This window comes from Pipistrellus kuhlii, unplaced genomic scaffold (assembly GCF_014108245.1).
Source record: "Pipistrellus kuhlii isolate mPipKuh1 unplaced genomic scaffold, mPipKuh1.p scaffold_m20_p_5, whole genome shotgun sequence".
In the NCBI taxonomy this organism is placed as follows: Eukaryota; Metazoa; Chordata; class Mammalia; order Chiroptera; family Vespertilionidae; genus Pipistrellus; species Pipistrellus kuhlii.
The window spans coordinates 74061976-74089874 of NW_023425551.1; the positions used below are offsets into that span (position 1 = coordinate 74061976).

General features: G+C 46.0%; 1 protein-coding gene across 7 annotated transcripts in view; it reads right to left on the reverse strand.

Annotated features, from left to right (window-relative positions):
• Positions 1-27899, reverse strand: part of BICRAL (BICRA like chromatin remodeling complex associated protein) — a 71409-nt gene that overhangs the window by 9040 nt on the left and 34470 nt on the right. For 4 of the 7 annotated variants that reach the window (XM_036414341.2, XM_045572868.1, XM_036414342.2 and 1 more), the window contains 8 exons: positions 27515-27560; positions 27055-27103; positions 26900-26968; positions 21772-23445; positions 3134-3239; positions 2404-2501; positions 1136-1197; positions 134-279 (listed from right to left, as the gene is read on the reverse strand). In XM_036414341.2, coding sequence (XP_036270234.1) covers positions 134-279; positions 1136-1197; positions 2404-2501; positions 3134-3239; positions 21772-23445; positions 26900-26968; positions 27055-27103; positions 27515-27555 — 2245 coding nt within the window. In that variant the 5' untranslated portion in view covers positions 27556-27560. Of the gene's footprint in view, positions 1-133; positions 280-1135; positions 1198-2403; positions 2502-3133; positions 3240-21771; positions 23446-23576; positions 23717-26899; positions 26969-27054; positions 27104-27514; positions 27561-27899 lie in introns of those variants that run through there. The other 3 variants (XM_045572870.1, XM_045572871.1, XM_045572872.1) reach the window with 2 other exon arrangements.

Genomic DNA, 27899 nt, shown 5'->3' on the forward strand with positions numbered 1-27899 from the left:
CCTTCCCAGAATACCGAGAAGAATGAGCCACGACCCTAAACACAGAGTGGGAAACGGAGTAAGTAGCCGATGAAGAACAGCCTGGCTGCCGTCTGCGGGCATCCACGGGGGCGCCGAGGGGCCCAGCGGGTACCTTTCCGCAGGTCCTCCTCGGTGGGCATGCAGCCCTGGCACACGTGGTAGGAGAGCAGCCTCTGCACCGCGTCGCTGAGACACCGGAACTGACTCTTGTCGGGGGTCACGGTGTGGGCTTGGTCCCTCTGCAGCTGCTGGAGGAGGCTGGAAGAGAGAGGCTGATGTCGGTGCAAAGTCACGGGAAGAAACCGAACCCCCTCTCCCGCAGGAACAAGAAACGATCCTTTGCATGCAGAGAGAGTAAGACGTACAGGCACGTTACTGTCCAAAGTACAGCACTTCTGGTTTTCCTCGTTTCATACTTTGTACACCAGAGCGGTTCAGAGTTCAGTGTAGCCACCCACAGGGAAGGCAAACTCTGGCCCTGACCCCAGAAGCTGTGTTCCTACCAACCATGCACGTGTGGGGCTCACACAGACCCGGTGACGCCTGAGCACTGGCCAGCTGCGCTCAGGCGAGCATTTCTGTTCGGAACATAAGAGTTTATCAAACCAACCTCCCCTCAGAGACGCCTGCCAGCCACAGGCACGTGGTATGCTAAGACGGCAAAGGCTTCTTCTCCTTAAGAATAAAAAAGCAGTGCCAGCCAGTCTGGCTCAGCGGATAGAGTGTCGGCCTGTGGACTGAAGGGTCCCGGGTTTGATTCCAGTCAAGGGCACATGCCTGGGTTGTGGGCTCGATCCCCAGTAGGGGGCAGGCAGGAGGCAGCCGATCTATGATTCCCCTGCATCATTGATGTTTCTCTCTCTCTCTCTCCCGCTCTCTCTCCCCCTTCCTCTTTGAAATAAAAATATATGTATATATTTTTAAAAAGAACAAAAGAGCAGACAGTAGTATGAGATATTTATAGGTCCTAATGGAAACAAATGATAGGAATGGGCTTTCAAAGTATCTTTTTAAAAATACTGCCTGCATTATTATGGCCTGACTTCTGTGGTGCATGTACTGAAGGCAGAGCCTAGAGGAATGTTCAAAATGAGCAGTAGCCAAGGTCACTCACAAAGCCCCTTTAGTCAGCTGTTTGGCGGCAGGCCTCTTCTGTCCTCCCGAGTGACCATCCACCTACGGACAAAACACAGCTTTTATTCCCTTTTCTTGAAAGCAAGCAGGATGCAGTTACACATAAAGACCACTACGTTCTGAGTACTTTCCGCTCGCTAAGGAGAGCACATTCTAAGGACGCGGAACTGCTCTGCTAAAGAATACCACCAGCAAGCCCGTGGGCGCGTGTGGCGGAGTCGCACTGAGATCACGGAAGCTGTGCTATAGCTCCTGGGGGGACTCAGCCTGGACCTTAACGCCCGAATCCCCACCTCCCTCTGCGAGTGCATCCTTGTATTTTTGAGGAAGTATATTGTGGGTACCAACTCCATGAACATCTAAAAATTCAGTAGACATTACTGAATTCATCTTCTCAGTGGTAAATAAGGAGCAAACACTTTGAGCTCCTGCTTCACAGTTAGGAGTGTAATCTATTAATACTAGGCGTTTCTATAACGTTAAGGAAGCAAATACACCTACGTCAGAACCTGAGAATGGACCGGATTCTTCCAGACTACAACACGTTTCACGAAACTATCACGGACTGCTGAGTTTAACGGAGAGGAAACTAAGGCCTTAGTAAGCTAAAAACACCTTTTTCCCTTCCCTTTTAGATCAGTGGTTGAGTTAAAAGACCACAGGGACTACTTCATACATTCCTGGTTGTTAGTGTAGAAAAAAAATCTCAGTATAACTAAGAGGAATAATCCACTTTGATATGATAGTAAGTAATATCATCCTATATAATAAAAGGCCAGCAACCGTAAGTGTATTGACCAGAATGACCACTCGACCAGTCGCTAAGAGGTGGGGGGCCAGCAAGGGGAACTGGCTGGCTGGCGGGGGTGGCAGGCGGGACCGGTTACTGGCGAGCAAGCAGAAGATGGGCCTGATCGCAGGCTAGGCCTCGGGACCCTACCCGTGCACGATTTTTGTGCACTGGGCTCCTAGTTCAATGGTAAACTACAGATTTTGAGTGCCTACCCTGTGTTGGCTGCTGGTATATTATTAATGAAAAGGTGACAGCACTGTAAACATGTGAGAAACAGAACAGACACTTTCATCCCATAAACATCAACACAGCGAGGCCTGGACCACGGGGGAGGTGAGCACGTTTGTGGTCACACAGACAGTGGGCCGACTGTGGACAGTGTAAACAAACAGGCGATAACATGTCTTCTTTCAGTTACACTGAACGTTAAAGAAGCGACATAAACTGAGTCCTACCTGCCCAGCTGGCTGGCCAGGAGACGATCCTACTTTTTCCTGCTGAGGTTGTGCGGTTCCTAAGGACGCGGATATGACTTTGCTTCCAGAATCCTGCCCTGTTACAATAACACACAAGACAGACAATGCTCAACAGAAACGGTAAAGCCGGCCCGTCATCCGACCCTGGACACCGTGTGCTCAGGTTATGGAGCGTCAAAAGGGCTTCTTTCAAATTACCTACGGTCTGAGGAATAGGCCTCAAGCTAGTAACCTGTCAGCGTTACCAAAACGCAAAACACTCCCGACTGAAGGAAAGGGAGGCCCGTGTAGGGGACTGACGGGGAGCGCCCCTACGTTTGTCTTGCTGGTACTTACTGAGCAATGCAGGTGTTTGAAGCTTTAGAGAAAGCGGAGACCCTGGCACAATATTTTTAGTCTCGGTGGGATTCTAAATTTACATACAGGAAGCAGCACAAAGATAATTACAGACACCTGTGCCACAGAATACGAGACTGTTGTTTCTAAGCAGCACATTTTTTCACATAATTTAATTAGAAGCGCTTTTTTCTTGCTTAGTGATGTATAAATGATACTACAGGTGCAACGTGAAAAGGATATAAAGGAAAGGAATGATCGGAGCAGAGGTGGCAGAGAGGCAGAAAGGCTGCGTGCAGGAGGGACGTGATAAGTGTCCGTGGGGTCAGGAGACAGGGACCAGCGAGGGCAGCTGGCGACGGAGGCTCCTGACCTGGCAGTGCGGTGCCCAGGAGCCCAGGAATCTGTGCTTGCCTCAGGCCGTCGGGGGTCTTGGAAGCGGAAATGGGGCAAGTCTGATTCAGACATTTCTTCTGAGCCTGTCAGAAATATTACCAAGATGGAAACATTAATCTCACGAGGAAAAGCTTTAACAGATTGCTTAGTGCCAACCACGTCTGTTAATGCCTCCCTGGCGTCACCTCAGCTTAGATCACAACCAAAACCGAAGTGCTAACACGTTCTACGCCCTGGAGAATGGAGAGGACCTTAAAGCTGCAGGCACACTGGCCCTTTCAGCCCGTCAGCAGGGAGCCGGGCTGACCAGGGACGCCGCCCTCTGCGCAGGGAGCCAGGCTGCTGGAGCTCAGACACAGGCTGGGCCGGAATGGGGCGTGTGTGTGTGTGTGTGTGTGTGTGTGTGTGTGTCCGGCAGTTTTATTGCCGCCTGCGAGGATGATGACCCTGGCGGTCAGTCCTGACGTGGCGTCTGCACTGGCTCCAGGCACCTGGTCAGGGCCCATGTGCCAACCCCAGATGTAGTGCCAACACCCGCTTCCTCCTGTGCAGAGGGTCCAGAGGACACTTCCCCTGCCGTCTGGTCTGTCTCTAGTTTGCCTCATGTCAACATCAGGTGGCATGTAACTGGGAAATGTAAACTCAATCGATATTGGCCTAAGCAAATATTATTAGAAACATTAATCTGATATTTAAACTGTTGTGTGCTTCTTTTCTATAAACGAGGAAGACGAATTGGGTGATTTAAAAAAAAAACTTATTATTTATTGTTATTTAAAAAAATATATATTTTATTTGATTTTAGAGAGGAAGGGACAGGGAGAGATAGAAACATCAATGATGTGAGAGAATCATTGATCAGCTCCTCCTGTATGCCCCACACTGGGGATCGAGCCCGAAACCTGGGCATGTGCCCTTGACTGGAATTGAACCCGGGACCCTTCAGTCTGCAGGCCGACGCTCTATCCACTGAGCCAAACCAGCCAGGGATGAATGATGTTTAAGGACTTTCAAGTTCTTTTTCACTAAAACACTTGTTACCTGTATAAAGCATGTAAGGTAAGACAGTAAAGGGCTTTTAGATTACTTTCCATTTTTAGTCCTCTATGTTATGCTGTACTACTTCATCACGCCTTAGGTTTTCAGAGTTTTTTCTTCAGTTTTCTATTTTGTATAGTGATTGAGAGCCCAGTCTAGCCATCTCCACAGGCGCTTTACATTGTGACCTGGCCACGCCTGACCCACCAAGCTCATGTTCGTGCTGGTCCTTACAATCTCAGACAGTCCCCTTGTTCATCCTGCCTTCAGCAGGGCAGGTCCGAGCTCACACCACTCCAGGTAGACAGGCAACACGTTCTGAGTGAAAACCCTGAGGGAGAATTCTCCAGTTCATGCATTTGCCCCAGAATGTAACTGCACACTCTCCCTCCGCAGGGAACCCCTCCCCAGAGGCCACCGGGCGGAGGAGAGGGCAGAGGAGAGGCCGGGACCAGCGACTGCAGGCCTTCTCACCAAAGTCTCCAGGGGGCCACTCAGGGCCACTCCCCAGAAGAAACAAAGCAGATGAAAGCTGGGATAATGCAATTCCCCAGGGCCAGGCTGTGCGTTAGGGAGAACGAGACCAACAGGAAACAGAGAAACCGGAATGTACAGGGAGGGCGGTGTGGCCAGGACAGACGTTTGGAATTTCTTGCACTCCGCCTCGTTCACCGTCCACATGACACAGTACACCGTCCTGACTGCGTTAGAGCACTCGCCTTTTGTTTTGGGAAAACGCTCTCCATCTTAGTAATCGGACATGACCTGGAATGACTCTTAGCTACTAAACAGATAAATAAAACCAAGTCCATGCATACATTAAGTAGTAAGACTATAAAGAAAAGCAAGGGGGAAAAAGAAAGGCCGGGAAGAGATCTCCCTCAAAGTCAGGAGAGGGGTTGAAATTGGAAAGGGTCACGGAAGAGGGTGTTTCGGGGGTTGTGGTGATATTTTTTTTCTTGAGTGGTTTTAATGGATGGGTATTTGCTCTATACATTTATGTTTTATGCATTTTTTTTCTAAATGTGTTCCATTTCACAATTCAGAAGAGTAAAAAGAAAAAACAAAATCAATCGAATCTAATGTCAACATTGGAAAATTTGCCATCCTTTGAGGGTACAGAGCAGGGTTGTGTCTGAAAGCATGGCTGGATCCGCAGAGGGCATGTCTCCTCTCAGCGCGTTTGGCCAGTGGTTTACAGCCCCCCGTGGGCCCTGTGGGTGCTGAGCATCGGCACCTGTGAGTTCTCGTGCTCCTCGCTGCATCCCTTCCCTTGGGACTGGGACAGTCAATCTAACTGTTACGCTGTGGGGGAGGGGGGGTTGGGTGGGTGGGTAGGCCAGGTGGAACTTGGTCTGGCCCCTACACTGGAGTCCCCTGATTCCCCAGGTCTGCATGTTTGGAAAGTCCCGCTCTGGCTCCAGAAGGGGCAGGCCTTCTGCTGTCTGGTTCACTGCTATATCCCAGCACCAGGTGAGCACACAGAAAACATCTGTTAAATTAAAATGAGCGAGGAGCATTCGAGATCTTGCTTCGGCATATGCCATCAGATTGGCTCAAATAAACTCATAAAAACTCTTATCCCTGCTCAGCCCGTTTGACTCGATGCTTGAGCGTTAACCTATAAACCAGGAGGTCACGGATCAATTCCAGGTCAGGGCACATGCCCGGGGTGCGGGCTCAACCCCTAGTAGGGGTAAGGCCTGCTCTTGGAATGTATTTTCTTCACAAACAGAGAAGCTATTTAAGGATATTTGGTTGAGTACTCGGCTCCAAGAACTCTGCTAATATCAATGTACAATTTTGATTTTTTAGGCCCCATGAATTATCATGATGCCATGAATCAGAATACTTAATATGTTAATTTCAACCTCTACAGCACACTTTGAAAGAAGCCAATTACAGATTAGATGATCCAACTAAAAGTTTGGTCATCAAAGTATTCTTTAGACTGATTTATGACCAAATGGGGAACTGACCAAAAGGGGTTACTGGGAAGCATCCTTGCAACGTGATCTGATCATAAATTCCTAAGTGGCAGGTAATGGTGGGTAACTAGAACCAGACTTAAAAAATTTTAGTAAAAGGTTTATCTTTGCTTTATGTCTTTATTTTCGTTTTTATGCATCTAGGTTAACACATTTGATATAAGCCATAACCACCCTCAAGAGAGCACAGTCTTGTTAACGATCTTGTAATCCAATCCCTGCCTTGCTTTTTCCCATCCTCATGTAATCTTTCTTATATTCCCCCTTAATTTCAGATGCATAAAAAAGCTGCAGAACTGTCATTTTTTGGGAGCATCTGAGATCTTGCTCCTGGTATATGTGGTCAGTTTGACTCAAACTCTTGTAAAAATTAAAAACAAGTAAACAACAAATTAGCAAGAGGATATTTATCCAACAAGAGGCTTTTGCTGAAGAGAGAAACCATTTGGGATCTGCCCAGCCACACCCTCCTCTGGGAAATGTCCCATTGTCACAGCTGTGTGCGAGCCAGCGGGTTAGAGGGCACACTGAGAGGAGTTACCTGCCGGAGGGCGAAGAGCTAAAACCCAGGAGAGGAGCACCTTTTTGTCCATCTGCAAGTGCCAAGCCGGCCAGCGGGGCGAGGGGCACCTGGCTCAGAGCGGCAGAGCCCTGCGAGGCCCCTACTCATGTCACCCACAGCCCGTCCTCTGGCCACGAGGGCCCAGGTTCTCTCCTGGGAACTTAGAGGGGGTGGAAGGAGGAGAGGTAAATAAAAAACTTGCAATTTTAGTGCAAGTTTATAGTCTGATTGTATCAAGATCACCTGGGGTGCTTCTGAAAGAAAGTTTCTGGGTTCTGATCACAAAGAAGTCCAATGTGGGCTTAGACTTTTAGAAGTTTAAATCTCTCCAGTGACTTGAATGCATTGCTAAGTTCTGAAACCACTGCACTTGTAGTCTCTGTTACAGGCTGGGTAATAACGTAAGGCTGGCCTGGTGGCCATGTTGGTCCAGCTGAAGAGTGAAAGAGGGCAGAGAAGGACAGAGAAGTGGCCACAGTATCTCAAGGAGGCCGAGGGAGCAACATGAGACTGGTTTCCGACCCTTAGAAGGAGCTGCATTCTCCTAGTATTTTCTGGACATTCTCTTATTCTGTGAAATGTGTTAGGATGAGTTTCTTTTTCTTTTCTTTTATTATTTTTTTATTTTATTGTTTAAAGTATTACAAATAGTAGTACATATGTCTCATTTCCCCCCCCATTGACTTTCCCCTGGCCTCCACTTCCCCCCAACATGCCCTCTCCACTCCCCCCTCTGACCTTCCCCTGGTCTCCTCCTTCCCCCCAACATGCCCTCACCACTCCCCCCTCTGACCTTCCCCTGGTCTCTCCCCTTCCCCCCCACATGCCCTCACCACTCCCCCCTCACATCTTGCGTCCATTAGTTGTGTTTGCTTATATGCATGCACACACATCCTTTGGTTGATTGCTTAACCGTGCCCCCAACACTTCCCAGCCTTCCCACTGTAGTTTGACGGTCTATTTTATTGGTTTTTGGGGGTGAGTTTCTGATAGTTGCAACCCAAAGTACCATGACTGAGACATCTAGGTATCAACTGCATATACAGTGCTGCGGTAACCACAGAGAAGGCGGCTGAAGAACACCAAACTCAGTCTTTGTCCTCTCAAAGTTTACCATCCATAGAAGATATAAACAAGTGAAAGAATATCCCGTGTTCACAGATTGGTAGAATCAACATCATTAAAATGTCCATACTATCCAAGGTATTCTACAAATTCAATGCAATCCCTATTAAAACACAGCAGCATATTTCACAGATCTAGAACAAATACTCCAAAAATTGATTTGGAACCAAAAAAGATCCCGAATAGCTGCAGCAATCTAGAGAAAGAAGAACAAAGTTGGAGGAATCACAATGTCAAATATCAAGTTATACTACAAAGCCACTATAATCAGAACAGCCTGTACTGACACAGGAACAGACATATAGCTCAATGGAACAGAACAGAGACACCAGAAATCAACCCAAGCCATTACACTCAATATTAGACAAAGGAGGCAAGAACATACAATGGAGTCAAGACAGTCTCCTCAATAATTGGACAGATACATGCAAAAAAAATGAAACTAGACCACCAACATACACCATACAAAAAAAAAACACACAAAAAAAAACTCAAAATGGATACAAGACTTAAATGTAAGTCAGGAAACCATAAAAATCCAAGAAGAAACTATAAGCAGCAAAATCTCAGATATGTCTTGGAGCATTATGTTTAGGATGCATCTCCTAGGGCAGTAGTCAGCAAACTGCAGCTCACGAGCCACATGCGGCTCTCAAGCCACGGTTTGCTGCTCTGTTGTCTAATGAGTTTGCCAACCACTGTCTTAGGTCAGTGGTCGGCAAACTCATTAGTCAACAAAGCCAACTATCAACAGTACAACGATTGACATTTCTTTTGAGAGCCAAATTTTTTAAACTTAAACTTCTTTTAATGCCAATTCTTCAAAATAGACTCACCCAGGCCATGGTATTTTGTGGAAGAGCCACACTCAAGGGGCCAAAGAGCCGCATGTGGCTCACGAGTAGCAGTTTGCTGACCATGGTCCTAGGGCAAAGGAAACTAAGAACAAAATAAACAAATGGGACTATCTTATATAATAAAAGGCTAATATGCAAATCGACCTAACAGCAGAATGACCAGTCACTATGACACGCACTGACCACCAGGGGGCAGATGCTCAATGCAGGAGCTGTCCCCTCGTGGTCAGTGCACTCCCATAGGGGGAGTGCCGCTCAGTCAGAAGCCGGGCTCATGGCTGGCTAGTGCAGCAGCGGTGGTGGGAGCCTCTCCCGCCTCCATGGCAGTGCTAAGGATGTCTGACTGATGGCTTAGGCCCAAGTTCCTATTGGGCGCAGGCCTTAGCCATCAGTTGGACATCCCCTGAGGGCTCCCGGGCTGCGAGAGGATGCAGTCTGGGCTGAAGGTCTTTCCCCCGCCCCCACCAATGCATGAATTTCATGCACTGGGTCTCTAGTCTATAATAATAAAAGGGTAATATGCTAATTAGACCGGAAGTCCTTCTTGATGAAGCCAGGGCCGGAGGAAAGCCAGCCCGGGTCCCGGATGCCTGTAGGCGGCCTGCGGAGGGAAGCAGTCTGGGTTCTGGGTTCCTGCAAACTGCTGGAGAAGGAATGCTGCCTGGGTCCCGGGTGCTTGCCAATAGCCGGAGAAGGGAAGCCTGGGTCCTGGGTACCAGAGGGAAACGGGTGCCGGCAGCCGGAGGAAGGAAGGCCTACTCTTGCATGAATTTTCGTGCCTCGATCCTCTAGTATAAAGATAAAAAGCTTCCGCCCTAGATGGTTTGGCTCAGTGGATAGAGTGTGGGCCTGAGGACTGAAGGATTCCAGGTTCTATTCTGTTCAAAGGCACATACTCAGTTACGGGCTTGATCCCCACTGTAGGGCATGCGGGAGGCAGCCAATCAATGGTTCTCTCATCATTGATGTTTCTATCTCTTCTTTTCTAAAATCAATTAATAACACAATAAATAAATAACTTATGCACAGTAAAAGAAACCATCAACAAAAAGAAAAGGGAGTTTATGGAATAGGAACATATTTGGCAATGATATCTGATTAAGGGTTAATATCCAAAATATATAAGGAACTCATAACTTAACAGAAGGAAAACAAACAATGCAATAAAAAAAAATGGGTAAAGGACCTAAATGAACACTTATCCAAAGTGGACATACAGATGGCCAAGAGGCATATGAAAAAATGCTCAAAGTCCCTGATCATCTGATAGATCCAAATTAAAACGACAATGAAGGATCACCTCACACCTGTCAGAATGGCTACCATCAACAAATGACAAGTGCTGGCAAGGATGTGGAGAAAAGGGAACCCTAGTACTCTGCTGGTGGGAATGCCAATGGTGCAGCCATTATGGAAAACAGTACGGAGTTTCCTCAAAAAACTAAATATGCAACTGCCTTTTGACCCTGTGATCCCACTTCTAGAAATACATCTTAAGAATCCAGAAACACCAATCAAAAAGAATGTATGCACCTCTATGTTCATAGCAGCACAATTTACAATAGCTAAGATCTGGAAACAGCCCAGTGCCCCTCAGTAGATGAGTGAATAAAAAGGCTGTGGTACATTTATACCATGAAATACTGTGCAGAAATAAAAAAGAAGACTCTCTTATCCTTTGAGACAGCCTGGAGGGACCTGGAGAGTATCATGCTAAGTGAAATAAATCAGTCAGAGAAAGACAAGTATCACCTGATGGCACTCATATGTGGAATCTAAGTACAAAGTAAACTGAGATTCATTCGGAGTGGATCCAGAGACATGGAAGCATGGAACAGAGAGTGGAATCTCAGTGGGAAGGCAGGGCAGGGTGGGTAGGTAGGAGGTAATCAACCAAAGACCTTGTATGCATATATGTATAACCCATGGACGCAGTGGGATGGTGAGGGCCTGAGGAAGGAAAATAGGGGGTTGATGGGGGGAGGGGGAAGGGGTCATATGTAATACTTACAATAATAAAGATTTTTTAAAAAATAAAATAAGTTTATCCTCCAGAAAACACCCAGGCCCACAGAACGCATTCCATCAGTGCCCTGTAATTATGTTGTCCAACCTTACCTGGGCCCTCTTTCTTGTCCAGCAATCCTTTCTTTCCCCTAGCTAGCTCCTTCACTCATTTTTCCACTGAATGCTACTCCATTATTTTCAAACCTGTAAGCCAGGCGAGAACTCCAACTTTCAAAGATACAACCTTACCAGCACTGGCTTTCATCCTTCCCTTCTCTAGTTACAATGAAGAGGCATCCCCTTTTCCTAAAAAGAATCCCACCAGTGCTCTCGAACTCATGTCCTTCTCCATCGGCTATGAAGAAAACTCAAGCCTTTCCCGTTTCTTAAAAAATAATTCCTGTAATCCCCACACATCCGTGTAGCTACTTCTGTCCGTTACCTTCATTTTCTGAAAGTTGTCTGTGCTCATTACCACACCTCCCGCTCTCTCCGGTCTACTGCAATGAGCTCTCCTAGCACTCCATGACAGGCCTCCCAAGGTCACTACTGCCTCCTATTGCTAAACCCGTCAGCAAGGTCACTCTCCTCACCTCCACCTACTTCTCAGAAACTTCACTCCGTGGACCTCTTTCATCCTCCCTGCAACACCCTCCTTCCTCAGCTTCCAAAGTGCGCCCCCTGCTCGCTTTCCTCCTCCTCTCGGGAGCCGTCTGGTCTCACTGGGGACTCCTCTCTCTGGGTCCGTCCCCGGGGGCCGAGGGGCTTTGGGTTCTTTCCCGGCGCCTTCTCTGCGTCCGCACTCTCCCTGATCGTTCCACCCACCTTCACTGCTCTGAGGACAGCTTACATGCCGATGGACCCCTATCTTGGCTGGATGCTTTGGTATACAAAGCCTTTAACCGTAAAACTCTGTTGTCTTACAGGAACCTTGGAGGTGACAAACACATCCTAAACGCCCGAGTCTGCTCAGACCGTGCATCGCTCTATCTCAGTGAACCTGGTGCCCCGTCAGGCCGTGTGCCGTCCTTCTTCCTCCACCACAGCCAAGCAAGTGGAAGTTCTGTCTGCCCTCTCGTACCCACTCACGCCTCACCACCTCCCCTGCCGCCAGGCTGGGCCAGGTCTTCGTGGCCTCGTGCTGATCTGACACTGGCTCCTCTAGGTGGCACATGGGTCCTGGATGGTGGGCGCCTCTGCAGAACACGCTCTCCTTCCGCCTCGGCAGGACCAGCTCCTCTCCAGGCCTGGCACTTGCAGTTCCCACCACCTGGACAGCCTTTGCTCAGGCCCTCTCTGGCTGGATACATCTCCCTTCTCCCTTAGGAGGACTCAGTCAAAACCCAGTCTCGAGGGAACCTTTCCCAAGCACCTCGCTTCTACAGGCTCCTTTCCAGGGCCTGGCGCTCGGGACACTTCCAGCAGAGCCGAACCCTGGCTGGCCGGGGCTTATCTGTCTGCTTCCCGCCCAGCAGGAGGTCAGTGTCCCCGGGGCTGGCCCGGGGCTGGCATGGCCGGCACTGACTGACTGTTGGAGGGCTGAGTCAATGAAGGACACACTTAGCACAGCAAGCAATTAGGCACCTGGTGGGCAGGACAAACAAAGTACGGAGAAGAAACCAAGGGAAGATGGGAAAAGCTGTAATTTCCAGGGGCTTTGGGAAAGGACATTCCATGAACAGCCATCAGCAAAGGCCAGAGGCTCACAGAGAGTCTGGGCGACTGCGGAGCCTCTCCTGCCGGTGGGCAGAGGCCTGTGCTCTCTCCTGTGGCACAGGAAGCTCCCCGAGGATTTGGTTCGGTCACCAGACCAGTGCTTTAGGAAGATGAATGTGGTGGAAATCCGGCTTCCGACGAGATTGCAGGCCGATTAATCACCGGGCAATTGTCACAGCTGCCCGGCTGGTTGTGAATGGGCTGGGACGCGGGAGCCCAGGAGCTCTCCCGGTGGCACTTGAGAACCGCTTGGGAGCTTTTGAAAAATGCTGACGCCTACAGCCCTTTCTCCAGACCGTTTAAATCAGGATTTATGGCGGCGAGGCTCAGGGAACCATGTATTTAAAAAGCTCCCTGGGTGATTCTCTTGCACAGCTAGGGTTCCTCATTTTCAAGGACAGAAATCTAGGGCTCAGAGAATTAAGTAAGAACTTAGACCACAAGCCAGTCAGTGGCAAAGCAGGACCTTCAAGTGAGTGCTACTCCTAATCCAATTCTTGTTTCTTCCAATATATTGCAGTCCCTTCTCTCTCTTTTACTTTTAATTTTTAAAATTATTATTATTATCATTATTATTAGAGAGAGAGGAAGGGAGAGGGAGAGAGAGAGAAACATTGATGTGAGAGCTGAACATCGATCAGCTGCCTCCCATACATCCCCTGTCGGGGATCAAGTCTGCAACTCGGGCATGTGCCCTGACTGGGAATCAAACCAGCAACCTTTCGGTGCACAGGACAATGCCCAACCCACTAAGCCACACCAGCCAGGGCTATTAAAGTCTAGCTCAGGGTTTGAATGTAGAAAAGAAGATAAATGGAAAGCAGTACATCAATTTTCAACTGGTATGCCTCTGCCGCACTAAACATCTATTTAGTAAGGGGAACTGACTCTTTCTCCTTAGATTGTCAAAAAAAAAAAAAAAAAAAGTGACAACAGCTAACAACAATGTGGGGCGCGGCTACAGTGTTTGGACAGGATCAAGCCTCGGAGTGATGAGAGGGCACGGTCCTCTCGTGGCCACGTGCCAGTCCCAGCCTGGAGGGCAGAGCCCCCAGCACCATGATAGCCAACAGCTGGAGTTGTGAGCGTGAGCCTACGGTCCGAACACGTGGCCCCACATGCCTGAGTGCTATCGGCTGCAAGTAAGCAAAGCCTGACCAGGCGCTGCAATTGAGCAGGCACCAGAATGCTGTACACACATGGGCCACGCCCTTACTTTGCCTGGTGGCATCGGCTATAAAATAAAGACACGTTTTTAACAAAGACACCGAATCCCAGCTTCCCTTCTCTTGTCTATCTTTTCTCAATCCTTCATCACCCCCACTCAGGGGCACTGAACTGGCTGAGCTAGCTCGGCACATAAGGCGCCCTTGGCTCCCCACACAACAAGCGCTGTCAAACAAATTTAAAAAATGACAACAGCTAACACAACAATAGCCGTCAGTGTGAATGAGTCAAAATTATACCTATTTTTTTGTCAGAATAGCAAAAACTATATTTTTTTGGTGTGCTGCAGAATTGTAGCAGTTAGTTTATGTGTGCATGAGATGAAAAAGGTTGAAAATCGCTGGTCTAGACAGTGAGCAGGTAAAGCCTGCCTTCCAGCATGCTCTGAACCTCCAGCTCCTTGACTGTGAAATGGGAACAACACTGCTACTTGTAACCCCAAGGTAAGGATTAGAAATATGGGTAGCCCTGACACTATCTGTTGTTTATAACATGAGATTAACCAAAGAATTTATATGCATATATGCATAACCCATGGACACAGACAATAGGGCAGTGAAGGCATGGGTGTGGGATGAAGGGGAGGGGTGGAGAGGGTCAATGAGGGGAAAAGGGGACATCTGTAATACTTTCAACAATACAGATAACTTTAAAAAACTAAAAGCAATTGTTACAAACAAAGAATAAAGAGATAAAACCTATGTTTACACACAAAATAATATGATCATGACTTTCATTATTATTGGAAAGGTTGGATATGAAACATTCAAAGAAAAACCTGTAGGATTTGGAAACTTATTAAAGGTTGAGAAGGGGAGGGAAAGCAGACACCTGGATTTGGAAGTCGGTGTGGGAAGACTGGTTCCCCAGCAGGCTGGGCGGGCTGAGCAGGGAGGAAGGGAGTTGGGAGGGACACACGGGGCTGCAGACTTCAGCTGTGATCACTCCCACCAATTAGTACCCAAAGCATGGCAGTTACCACTCACAAGGAATTTAAAAGCTACTAAATCTTTCTGTGATCCAAGGAGATTTGGACTTAAAATAATTCGTTTACTTTGTAAATCTCCTCCTTTAATCACTGACTTTCGCATATTAATCCATTTACAAGAAAGTTTAATTCCTGGAAATTACTGTCTGCGTTAGGAGATTTAAGTTCGGAGGGCTCCCTGGAGAAATCCTGAGGCAGAGCAGTCACAGGTCCACATCTGTGTCACCAGGTGCTCACGGTGGGTGGGGCCATGTCAGAAGCACAGCAGCTGGCTTTTCAGGCCCCACTGGTCGCGTTTGGCACAACTTAGACATCAAAAAGAGTAGTGAAAGCACTAGAGCACAACACAGTAAGTGCAAAAGAACACATGGTCTTTTTTAGAGATATACAGTGTTACAGATAAGCTTACAGGTCTGGGTTAGGTTCAGCATAACATTGGCATGGGCCATGATGGGGTATGAACAGCACTAGAGCAGCTGGTAGCACTGAAGCTGACTGAGCGTGGGGCTCATCACACTATTTGTCTACTTGTATTCATGTTTAAAATCCCCCATAATAGAAAGTTTTTAAATGATGAGGGGAAAATCCCTTGTGTTACTAAGAACAAAAGCAAATAAAAACCTGGAGGGAAAGAAAAAGTTCTGTTTTATGGGAAAATACCTCACCCAGTAACCATAGCGAGGATAACATGATTAGAAAACCATTTTGCAGCCACTAATGTACTGTTTGGGAGAGGATCATCGAAGGAGTCTCACATCGCTGGGTGAGAGCTGGGAACAGGAGTCGGTGGTCCTTCCCTCACCGAGGAGACAGGTGCACTGAGTACCGTGAGGAGAAAGCAGGTGGAGGCCACCTGACCACGTGCTCACACTCCGAATCGCTGACACTGGGACAAACCACACTGTGTCATGCCAGAACCATGTAGCCTGAAGCTAGTCCCAAGGAAACAATCAGATAACTCTATACGGAGGGCCCATCTACTCCATCATTGACCTGGGCTGCTGTCAGCTAAAGAGACATGACAGTAAATGAAATCAGTGCTCTCTGCTTTATAGGCATTATTATAAAGGACATTATTGGCCCACATTGTACTTTTATTAGAGTAATGCTGCATTTCCGGGGTGTGATAGATACCCTGGGTGTGCTGAAGAAGGTCCTGGTTCTTAGGGGATACCTGCTGAAGTATTTAGGGCTAAGGGTTCATGGGTGAGAGGCTGATTTACTTTCAAATTTGCAACTACTTTAAAATGATTCAGAGAAGAAGGTATATGTGCATGTGTGTCCGGGTGTACAGTGACACAGACACCCACAGATCAAGCAAATGGTGCAAAACCTGAACCCTGGTGGATGCGGTGAGTGGATGGGCTCACGGTATTCTTCCAGCTTTTCTGGGACTGGAAGTTTTCATGATGCAAAAGCTGGGCTGGAGACTCAATTTACTCTACAAGAAGCTGGTGACATGGGTTGCCTACAAGCGACTGGGTGGCTGGAGGACAGGAGAAGGAGGAAGATTTTTACTGTAGTATACACCTTTTTCACAATATACGACACAAGCAACCTGACATCACGCACCCAACCCGGGGCCTGACACTTCCTTGGCACAGAAATCACAGGTGACTCTGGAGCTGCCAATGCAGGCTTCTCGTTACCTCTGGGTAACTGAACTCTGGGGAGGCAGAGCTATTTCTTTCCCCTCTGAAGCGGAATTTGTTTAGAGGAAGGAAAAGAAATGACTCTGCCATGTAAGTAATTACAGTGACAAACCGTAGCCGGATCGATGCACACTGATGTAAAATCTCCTCAGCGGTGCTGTATGTGCTGTGTTCTCTGGGAAAACACAGAGAGCCTAGCGGTGTTGGCCCCTGGGAGGGAAACTTGGAGAAGGAAGACGGGCATTTCACTTCACACTATTTTGGAACGGTTTTTAATTTTTACCAATTGCATGCTTTACTTATTTTTTTTAATGCACAAAAATGGTTTGATAAATACTGTCCAAGTATCACTTGCCCTATGAGGGGTGTGTTTTTAAAACTAGAAAAAAAGAAAATAATCTATAATTCCACCACCCGGTGAATTGCTAATGTTCTAGAACATTTCCTCCTCATCAAGTGTCTGGGTGTTTTGTAAGCAAAAGGTTTCTGTTTTCTAATTTGCTACATTGCCTCTCCCATCATTTTTCTAAAAGTGAAAACAAAATTTTTTAATAAAAAATTTACATTGAAAAAAATATATATTTTATTGATTTTTTTTTTTTTTTTTTTTTTTTTTTTTTTTTACAGAGAGGAGAGAGGGATAGAGAGCTGGAAACTTTGATGAGAGAGAAACATTGACCAGCTGCCTCTTGCACACCCCCTACCGGGGATGTGCCCACAACCAAGGTACATGCCCTTGACCAGAATCGAACCTGGGACCTTTCAAGTCTGCAGACCGACGCTCTACCACTGAGCCAAACCGGTTTCGGCTAAAAAATTTACATTTTAACACGTACTTTAATTATTTTATACTTAAATGTGTACTTAAAATTATTTTGTAAGCCTCTCCCCAAATCTTTATTTTTTGAAAACATTTAAATGGCTACATAGTTCTTCATCATACCCAATCATACTCCTATTATTAGACATTTGGGATTTTAGAAAATATTTTTTTTTGCCAAGTATCTATAGTACTCTATTTGGAGTAAGAAAGGAGAGGAACCAAGAAAATATATATGTATCTGCTTAGCTGTACAAAAATAGCATAGGATAAACTAGATACTAGCCCAGCCGGTGTGGCTCAGTGGTTGAGTGTTGATCTGTGAATCAGAAGGTCGGGTTCAATTCCCAGTCAGGGTACATGCCCAGGTTGTGGGCTTGATCCCCAGTGTGTGTGTGTGTGGGGGGTAAGGGGGTGGCGGGGAAGGGTGTGTGAGAGGCAGCCAATCAATGATTTTCTCTCATCATTGATACTTCTCTCTCTCTCTCCCTCTCTCTTCCTCTCTGAAATCAATAAAAATATATTAAGGAGAGAAAAAAGAAATTGGCTCCTTTAAGAAATGGTTGATTCCAGGGCAGAGGCAGGCACAGTAAAAGATGAACAAGGAACATTTTGTTCTGCCAGAAACTAACGAACGTGCTCAAAACATGATGGAAACTTGTCACAAAGACCAGCAGCCAATTTGGAGGGATGCCCACTGGCTATCGAATTAAACTGAGCATCAAGCCCTGGCCAGTGTGGCTCAGTTGGTTGGGCGTCATCTGGTGCACGGAAAGGTTGTGGGGTCAATTCCTGGTCATGACACATGCCCAGATTGTGGGCCCAATCCCTGGTAGAGGAGGCAGCTGGTAGATCTATATTTTGCTCTAACATCCATATTTCTCTCTCTCTCCTTCCCTCTTCTTCCTCTCTCTCTCTAAAAATCAATTAAAATATTTTTAAATAAATAAAATAAACTGAGCATTAAAATAAATAACAATTTATAACCCATTGAATAAAGTAAGAATCTAGGAGTCCATACTGATATAAACAAACATATATGGGTAAGTAAAAGGGGGAGAAGGAAAAGCTTTTTCTTAGATTACAATGCCCACAATTAATACAGAATAAATGATGGAATCAGAAAATCTATATTTGGTGACCATCGTAACAATAGCTGATTCAGTAATAACGGATTCAATGAGGAATTATCAACGGGAACTTAAACAAGTGTATGGAAATCTGATGAGCAACTGGCTATCCCGTTTTACAGTACTTCCCAGGAGAGATTTATTGAGATTCATCAGACACCATCTTAAGCAAGTGCTCAAAGGTAGCACACCGGTAACGGGACAAGGCCCCGCTGTGAGGATCACACTTTCTGTGGCAATCCTCCCAAACTGTATGCCTGCCATCCACTCAGAGGGAATGTCAGAGAAACCCAATTCAGGGGCACGCCATAAAATAACTAGTTGGTACTCTTCAAAAACATAAAGGGCAGGAACGCCAAAGAAAGATAGAGAAACTATTCCAGACCAAGATATGACAAGAAAACTAGACAGTAATCCTGAATTGGATCCTGGACCATAAAAACAACACAAAATAATTTTTTTCTTTTTTGCTAAAAGGGATATTACTGTGAAAACTGACTAAATCTGAATAAGGTCTGTAGATCAGATTATAATATTGTACAAAGCTGATTTTTTTTCTTCCTCAAAGCTGATTTCTTGATTTTGATAACTTCAGTAGGGTTATGTAGGGAAATATATGTTTTTATAAAATAAACACTGAAGTCCAAAGTATTTAGGGGTCAAGGACATCTTGCCTGCAATTAGCTCTAAAAAATTGTGGTAATTTTTACTATTCTTACAACTTTTCTATAAGTCTGACATTATTTTAAAACACACCACATACACATACACACACAACTTGATACCAAAAGTAAGACACTGAACATCCTTATCATAAATAATTTTTGCTTCCTTAGGATTCTGAGTGGAATTACTAAATCAAAGGTATACAGTTAAAGCAATATCGAAGTGTGTGGTACAGAGAAGTTTTTGCATACCTTTAACTGTGGAGGAATAAGGCAGTGGAAACGTAGGACTGAGAGGGTAGACTGTGGGGTGAAAGCAGGTGTGTAAGTGGAACTAATGAATGCACTCAGAATGAGTGTGAACCAAAAGTTAGGGTAGCAGATGGGGGTGAGGGATCAAAGCTGAGGACATGAGACTCTTTAGAACCATAACCCTCAAAGGAAGGAAGGAAGAAAGGAAGGAAGGAAGAAAGGAGGATAAAAGTAAAGAAAGAAGGAAGATAACCCTCATGTGGTTTAGCTGATGGCCTACAGTAATTTACCTCTACACAATGGCATGGTAAGAGCAGACTCCGGTATTGTTCAAATGACAGTGTCCTGCCATCTCTCCCTCTATATGTATCCCCCCAGTGCAAGTCAGCTATTCACCACTGAATCACACTGGGTCCCTGAGCCTTTCTAGTTGGCACCCAAGAGCCAACTACAACTTCTCCACCAAGCACATAGTCATATGAACTAATGGCATATGAACTGTAATTACATATATGTAATTACTAATTACATGTGAACTGTAATTTTGCTACCATTAATGATTCGTAAAGTAAATATCCGTGTCTTCCATAGTCTTTGGCGATCCTGCTAGCGGTTCTCAACCTGTGGGTCTCAAATTATGGTTGGGGGTCACCACAACATGAGGAACTGTATTAAAGGGTCACAGCATGCCAAAACCGGTTTGGCTTAGTGGATAGAGCACTGGCCTGCAGATTGAAAGTTCGATTTTGGTCAAGGGCATGTACCTTGGTTGTGGGCACATCCCCAGGGGGTTATGCAGGAGGCAGCTGATTGATGTTTCTCTCTCATCAATGTTTCTAACTCTACCCCTCTCCCTTCCTCTCTGTAAAAAAATCAATTAAAAATATATTTTTAAAAAGGGTTGTGGCATTAGAAAGGTTGAGAACCACTGCTATATGATGTGTTAATAAATAATCCCACCTAATAAAAGAGTAATATGCAAATTAACCATCAAGTCACGCCCACCGCCCACACCCACCAGCCAATCAGAGCGAATATGCAAATAAACCCAACCAAGATGGATACAGCCACAGAGAGCAGGAGGGAGGCTTGGGTTTCCCAGGCAATGGAAGAAGCCAAGTTTTCCCATGTCTAGCCAGCCCTAGCCTCCACTCAAATCCAAACAGAAATGGCTGCTGGCCACAGAGCTAGCAGGAGGCGTGGCTCTGCTCCAGGTTACAAAGTTTCAATTGTAGAAGGTAAATAAATTCCAGATACCAGGGCCTCCGCTTGGGTCGCCAGGGGGCATGGATGGCCTGCAAACCACCACATGCCCCTTGCCCAGTCCACCCCACACCCCAAGGGGACCCCCACCCTGATCTGGGAAACCCTTCATGGCAAATCAGCTGGCCCCCACCCATGCACCAGGCCTCTGTCCTATCTAATAAAAGAGTAATATGCAGATTGACCATCACTCCAACACACAATAACTGCCCCCATGTCATCAAAGATCCTGCCCCTATGTGGACACAAGATGGCCACTACAAGATGGGCAGCAGGGGAGGGCAGTTGGGAGGCACCAGGCTTGCAGGGGAGGGCAGTTGGAGGTAATCAACCCTGCAGGGGAGGGCAGTTAGGGGTGACCAGGCTGGCACAGGAGGGAAGTTGGGGGCAAACAGGCTGGCATGGGAGCAGTTAGACATCAATCAGGCTGGAATGGGAGTGGTTAGGGGGCGATCAGGCTGGCAGGCATAAACAGTTAGGGGCAATCAGGAAGGCAGGCAGGTGAGCAGTTGGGAGCCAGCAGTCCTGGATTGTGAGAGGGATGTCTGACTGACGGTTTAGGCCCGATTCCACTGGGATCGGGTCTAAAAGGGCAGTCGGCCATCCCTCGAGGGGTCCCAGATTGGAGAGGGTGCAGGCTGGGCTGAGGGACATCTCCTCCCCACCCCTCAACCCTGGCTCCGTGCATGAATTTCATGCACCAGGCCTCTAGTCTAAAATAAGAATTCATTTTAAATGCCCATAATACATTCAACCAAGTACAGATAGTAATTCCTCACTTAAAGTTGTCAGTAAGTTCTTTGACTTTAAGTGAAATGACATATAATGAAACCAGTTTTTCCACAGGCTAACTGATGTAAACAATAGTTAAGTTCTTATAGCATCTCATCATTGTAACAGAACAATGTTGAACAAATTGATGTTATTCAAGGACCTGCTATATATTAATTTGCTTCTTATTGAATAATTGCTATTTGCTAGGGACTAAATGCTTCATGTGGGTTCTATCATTTAATCCTCCAAATAACTCCATGGGCTGGTAGTAGCGTTATGTTCACTTCGCTGCTGAGGAAAATTAAGTCTAGAGACGTAAGTTAAGGTAAGACCTGCTCCATGTCACAAAGCTTAAATTCAAATCCATGAACCTGACTAGAGTCTTCACTCAAAACCACAATGCTATGCTGGATAAAAAATTCTCACTGAGGAGAAACAAGGCAATAAGTCATAGATCAGGAAATTAGGATGAACATTATATTCTACTAAAATACAAACTCCACTTCCCCTTCCGTAATCACCCGAGCACTCGCTTGACAACGGGGACATACCTGACAGAAGAACTGCTGCTGTGTTCCCGCGCCAGGCGCGGTGCTGAAGGTGCTGGTAGGTTTGGAAGAAGAAACTGGAAGACGATGAGACACGCTGACCGGGACTGGAGTCCTGTTTGGCTGGGTCAGCTGGTCTCCTGTAAAGTTTGATCCTGATGCACCCGACTGAACCGCAGACCCGAGACTAGGATGGACAGTGCTGGAGGAGCTAACGGGGAACCGACTGGGTCCTGACATGCTTGTCACGGAGGGCATGGTGGGGAAGCCAGGTCTGCCCTGGGAGACGCTGCTCTGCCCAGGCGACAGGTGTAAGACCGTTGGGGATGCCTGCTGCAAGGGCATCTGCCCACCAACAATCTGAGGGGAGGCGTGATTGACTATCACGGGGCTTCCAGAGGCGGCGAACGTCTGCCCAGACACCAGCTGGACGGTGTTCTGGTTGTTCAGCATCTGTCCGGAGTACGGCTGGTTGGTCCTGAGCATGTTGGAAGAGTTTCTGCTCAACATGACATGCTCTGAGGCCGCTTGGCCAGAAATGAGCGGAGAAGACTGAGTCTGAACAAGTTGCCCATTTATGGTCTGGACGTGATGTACCGAGTTGGAGCTGACGGAAAGGCTTGTGGGTACGAGGAACTGACTTTGGGGGGTGTGAGCCTGGCCCATGGGAGAGTGGATGACGATGCTCCCCGCAGCGCTGCTCGCGGGCTGCGAGGTGGCCGGTTTCCTGGTGTTCTGTTGGTTTACGATGTTCACAGACATGTGCGGACCGACGACGGAGCCCTGGGGGGAGCCTGCGGAGGCGAAGGAGATCCCTTGCTGCACGTGATGCTGCTGTATTCCCAGATTGTTCACATTGTACGTATTCTGCTGGCCCATCTGGAGAGGCTTTGGCTGGATGTTGATGGGAACTTTATTTGAATTTGGTGCAAGACCCCTTTGAATGATGATGTTATGCACGGGTAAAGACGTCTGAAAATTTGTGCTGTTAAACGGAACGGTAACGGGCTGTGCTACTGGACTGGAACTCGAGTTCCCGAATAAGGAGTTGCCATTGGGAGTCTGTCTATGTACCAGAAGTCCTCCACTCACATTGGATGGGGCTTGCTGCCCGCTGCCCTTTAATATGATTTGCGATCCATCTAGATTGTTAATAGTCATCATGGAAGGCTGATTACCAAATGACCCAATTAACTGTATCTGACCAGAACCACTCAGCTGACTGCTGTTGGACAAATGCTGGCTGGGCACGCTGATGCCCACGTGTTGCATAAAGCCATGTTGCACGCCCACTGTATTGCTCGCAAACGATGCTCCAACAGGCACGTGAGTCACCCCGATAGGCTGCAGCGTCTGACCTGAGTAATTAGAAACGTTAGAAGCCTGAGTAAAGGATGCTGATGAAGAAGGATGAAGCTGAGCTTGTGCAAACTGTTGGCTTGAACTTATACTGGCATCCAAATATGCCTCTTCTGCCAACGTCTGCTCGGTGATATTGGCCTCCTGCAAGGATTTCTGAAGGATGTCGAAAGGTTGGTCCTCCGTGAGATCAGGAAGAGGAGAAGACTCAAGTTCATCTTCAAGAAACTGAAGGCTACTGGAAAGCGGCAGTCCATCACTGGGCCCTTCTCCAAGCTGGTTGCTCACAGCTTTGAGGGATGACTTAGGATCAGCATTCTAAAAAAACAAAAAAGTAATATGTTACATGGCATATCGAACCTTTGAACGAGATTCTTATAAAAAAAATTAATCTCACTTCTGAATACAAATAACATGGCAGTTTGAACCACACTCTCCAAACCGCTCACCTTATTCTCATACTGCATTTCCTTACTCATGATGCTGAACATTACTCTTTGCAATTATACACATTCATTGCTCTGGTAAATCAGTTTATAGAAAACAGATAAATAAACAACTATCTGGAGTTGAGCTTCATTTAAAAAAAGTTATTTAGAGAATGAGAGAGAGAAAAACACACAATGATCTGTTGTTTCACCCTTCCATGCATTCATTGCTTGATTCTTGTATGTGCCCTGACCAGGGATGGAAGCCACAACCTTGGTGCACTGGGATGACACTCCAATCAACTGAGCTACCAGGCCAGGGCTAGCTTCATTTTTGGGGGGGATACTGGCACAGACTTCAATTTTCAGAAATGCTTCCAGTCCCAGGCTTAAGCGCAACTCAGGCTGGGTGCGTGTGTATCGAGGAGATGGCCATGTCTAGTCCTTCACACAGTGGGCGTCTGAGTGAGTTTTGGGAGTTCAAAGTGTTGTTCTATGAGAGATCCAGAAAGTATCAGATTCAGCCCTATCTTTCAAGGCTTCTCAAAACTCTCCCGTCTAACCTCCCCACCTGGGCAAGACCAGTCCAGGAAAAACTAGCTTCCTACATAAAATGAGTAAATGATCATTTGATTTCTGAGAAGAAGTCAGCTTATTATAATGCTTTACAAACTGCTTCAGCATCCTAATCAAAAGCAAGTCTATCAACATGTATTTATCAAACACCCTCTTATGTGTTTGTTTCTGTCCTTAAGGAATATCCCAACTGGAGACAACAATATAGGCATATGAAGGGAACTGAACAAGGTCACTCATAAATAAGATGCATTCTCACGGTCCAGCAGTGTCTCCTGGGACATGCCAAACTTATAAAAGACAGGGGCTCTCTCCCTCATCTTGGAGCCTGTGGAGGCCTTCAGGGAACAGGACTTCTACACTGACAAATGGGTGTGGAAGGCTGTGGTCCAATGATATTAAAATTTTGTTTTGTTTTGTTAATCCTCACCTGAGGACATTTTATTTTATTTATTTATTTATTTTTGAGAGAGAGTAGAAGGGAGGAAAAGGGGGGGGGGTGCAGAGAGAGAAACATGGATGTGAGAGACACATTAATTGCTTGCCTCCCACACACATTCCAACCGGGCTGGGATCAAATTGGAAACCCAGCTACATGCCCTTGACTGGGAATAAAACCCACAATACTTCAGTGCGTGGGCCAACGCTCTAACTAACCACTGAGAAACACCGCCAGGGCCTACGGCATTTTTGCTGGCGATAGTGGGGTTTCTGAAAGAGAGAAGATGAGAGAGAGAGAGGAAAAAACACACAATGATTTGTCGATCCACCATCTTTTGCTCTTTTTTTTTTTTTTTTAAACCATTTGTACTCCACGGCATCTATAGAGGCAAGTGGTGGAACTTTTTTAATTAAATTCAAGATATAGTGTAGGTTAATTGGTTAATTTTTAAAATATATATTTTATTGATTTTTTTGCAGAGAGGAAGGGAGAAGGATAGAGCGTTAGAAACACGGATGAGAGAGAAACACCAATCAGCTGCCTCTTGCACATCTTCTACTGGGGATGTGCCTGCAACCAAGGTACATGCCTTTGACCGGAATCGAACCCGGGACCCTTCAGTCTGCAGGCCGATGGGCCAAACCGGTTAGGGCTTAATTGGTTAATTTTTAAAAATATGTTTTTATTATTTTTAGAGAGAGAGAAAGGGAGAGGGATAAAGAGATAGAAACATCTATGAGACAGAAACATCAATTGACTGCCTCCTGAATGTCCCCTATTGGGAATCAAACCAGGTACCTCTTGGTTCATGGGTCAATGCTCAACCACTGAGCCACACTGGCTGGGTGAGGCTATGTTATTTTATTGATTTTGAGAGACAGAGGGAGATATCAACTGGTTGCCTTTGGTACCCTCCCGACCCCGGGACTGAACCTGAAACCTAGCAATTGATCCACAACCTTTTCGATGTATGAAATAACGGTCCAATCAACTGAGCCACCAGGCCAGGGCGCACACAGTTTTTAAAGTTGAAGGTGTTTACGCTGGAGATGAAACCTACACACAAGATGTGGTCATGTGTATAAGGCAGAGAACAACGCAGTGCCTCTGGGTGGCAAACCCAACAAAACCAGAGTGGCCTGGGACAGGAGCTCATGCTCATGCGGAAAATGGCGCGGCCGGGCCAGGCTCCAAAGGAACCTTCCCGCCAAGGCCACTGGACACCGGATCCATGCGATGCTTTAACCCGCAGGGATTTCAATGTAAATGTATTGAAAGGTTAATAAAAGCGAATTTGTTCTCTTGTTCAAAAAAATATGGAATCAACAGCTATTTAAAATAAGGTGAACTCACTGTAAATGTACTTAATCGCTACTGAACTATACACTTAAAATGAAGATGGCAAATTTTATGATATATATATATTAAATACAATTAAAATTTTTTTTAAAGTGAAGAAAAAAATTAAAAGTAGATCAATTAAGAATGAGTGGGCCAACATGCAAAACTGTAGAGATCCTCAGCCCTAGGCTAATAGGGGTTGGGGGGTAGATGATGCGGAGAACTACACAGAAACGCTGAGACTGGTTCATCTGGCCCCAATCCATCAGTAGCTGAAATGGGACTAATGTGGTCTTGGTCAGCTGACACCATTTAGGACTTGAAGGATCATAGGCTTCAGTGTAGAGATTTGATATCTCTCCAGACTGGACCCCTTCCCTCCAGGTCAGGCTTCTGTGTGGATGTTCCTGAACTTGAGGATAGGGCTTCGGAACCCGGTAGCCTGCGTAAGAAGTAGGCCTGGCTCTGCGCCCCCTGGCGGTGTGATTTGGGGGCTTACTAAGCTCCCTGGGCACAGTTTCCTCATACTGTAGATAAGGACAATAACAGAACCTACTTCATGGAGTTATCGTGAAGATGAATGAAGTTGATTATGTTAAGCAGGCAGTGCCGCAACCATACTAGATAAGTTCTAGTTATTATTGTTCTTGTTTGGGATGAAAATATTTAGCATGTAACTACAATGAAGAATAACTTATTAAAGGTTCAAACTTTGCAATGCTACTTCCTCGGAGTATAACATTTCTGAGTCAGTTTAAAAGGAAAGTTGAAAGGTTAGGAAAATAGCACAGTGAATCTCATATAGCTTGTCTTGACTAAGTTAAAAGTAGAAAATGTCAGCATAACTCAATAGATTTCCTGTCTATGTCAGTTACAAAAGACAAGGTAATCATTGTCATCATGATACAAAAGGCAAGTAAAGCCTCTGCTCACAGCATCAATGAGACAGAAACACTGAGCATCGCATCCAGTCTCTCATACTCACACTAGCGTTGGCGAAAATTGAATTTGAATTGGCTGCAGAGTATCCTGCATTAGTCAAGTCATCATTGCTCTGCAAAGGCACAAATTCAACAGAGATTACTTTAACTGCAGAGAAGAAACGAAAGTTACATCTGCGACGTGCTAAGTATTACTTACAGATTTATTACTAGGTCCATGCAGAAAATAGTTCAATGCTTGTGGGTCTCTAGAAAACAATGAAAAAGGGGAAAGCAACCATAAATATGTTACCTAGACTTCAGATTCTTTTTCCCGGGGTAAAACAAAAATGACATATTAACCTGAGTAAAAGTTTCGCCCTATTTTAATTCAAGTTCATTAGTAGTTTTTTGTTTTGCTTTTTTTTAAATTTACTAATGTTGTTCTATTTCCTATGACCATTCCTGGGACGTGTTAGAAAAATAAACGTAATAAACATAAATAAAGCATTACCTAAGTTTGATCCCTATCAACCAGAGTCTCTTTACTTGTGAATCCATACTGTGTTGATTAATTTTTACTTTAAAAACCCGTCTGGTTTTAATATGCTTATTAGGTTGTTTTAGTGGCGGAAACCTCCCACAACTGATTCACCCTGACTTTGGAACGAGCATCTTACCCAATAAGATCAAGGAGACACGAGTCATCATCATCATCCATGACAACTATAAGAAAAGGAATAAAAAACACTGTTTCAGTGAAGTGGATTAAAGCCAGTAGCATCCATGCCACCTAAAAATACACTCTATACTTTCCTGGACACGTAACTACTTCACGGGAGTACTTCCTCTAATTGCTGATTACTAATGGGATTTTGTTTCTGCGTGTGTGATCGTTCAAGAGATAAAGTATTCCATTTAAATCATTTTTATTGAACACAAATCCTTAACGTACACGTCGAAAAGGAATGTGGACAAATCAGAGATAGTTGGCAGCGACCCCTCACGCAGATTCCCCAAAGGGACTGTAAACCCTCAACAGCAACTTCCTCAAAACGTGCCACG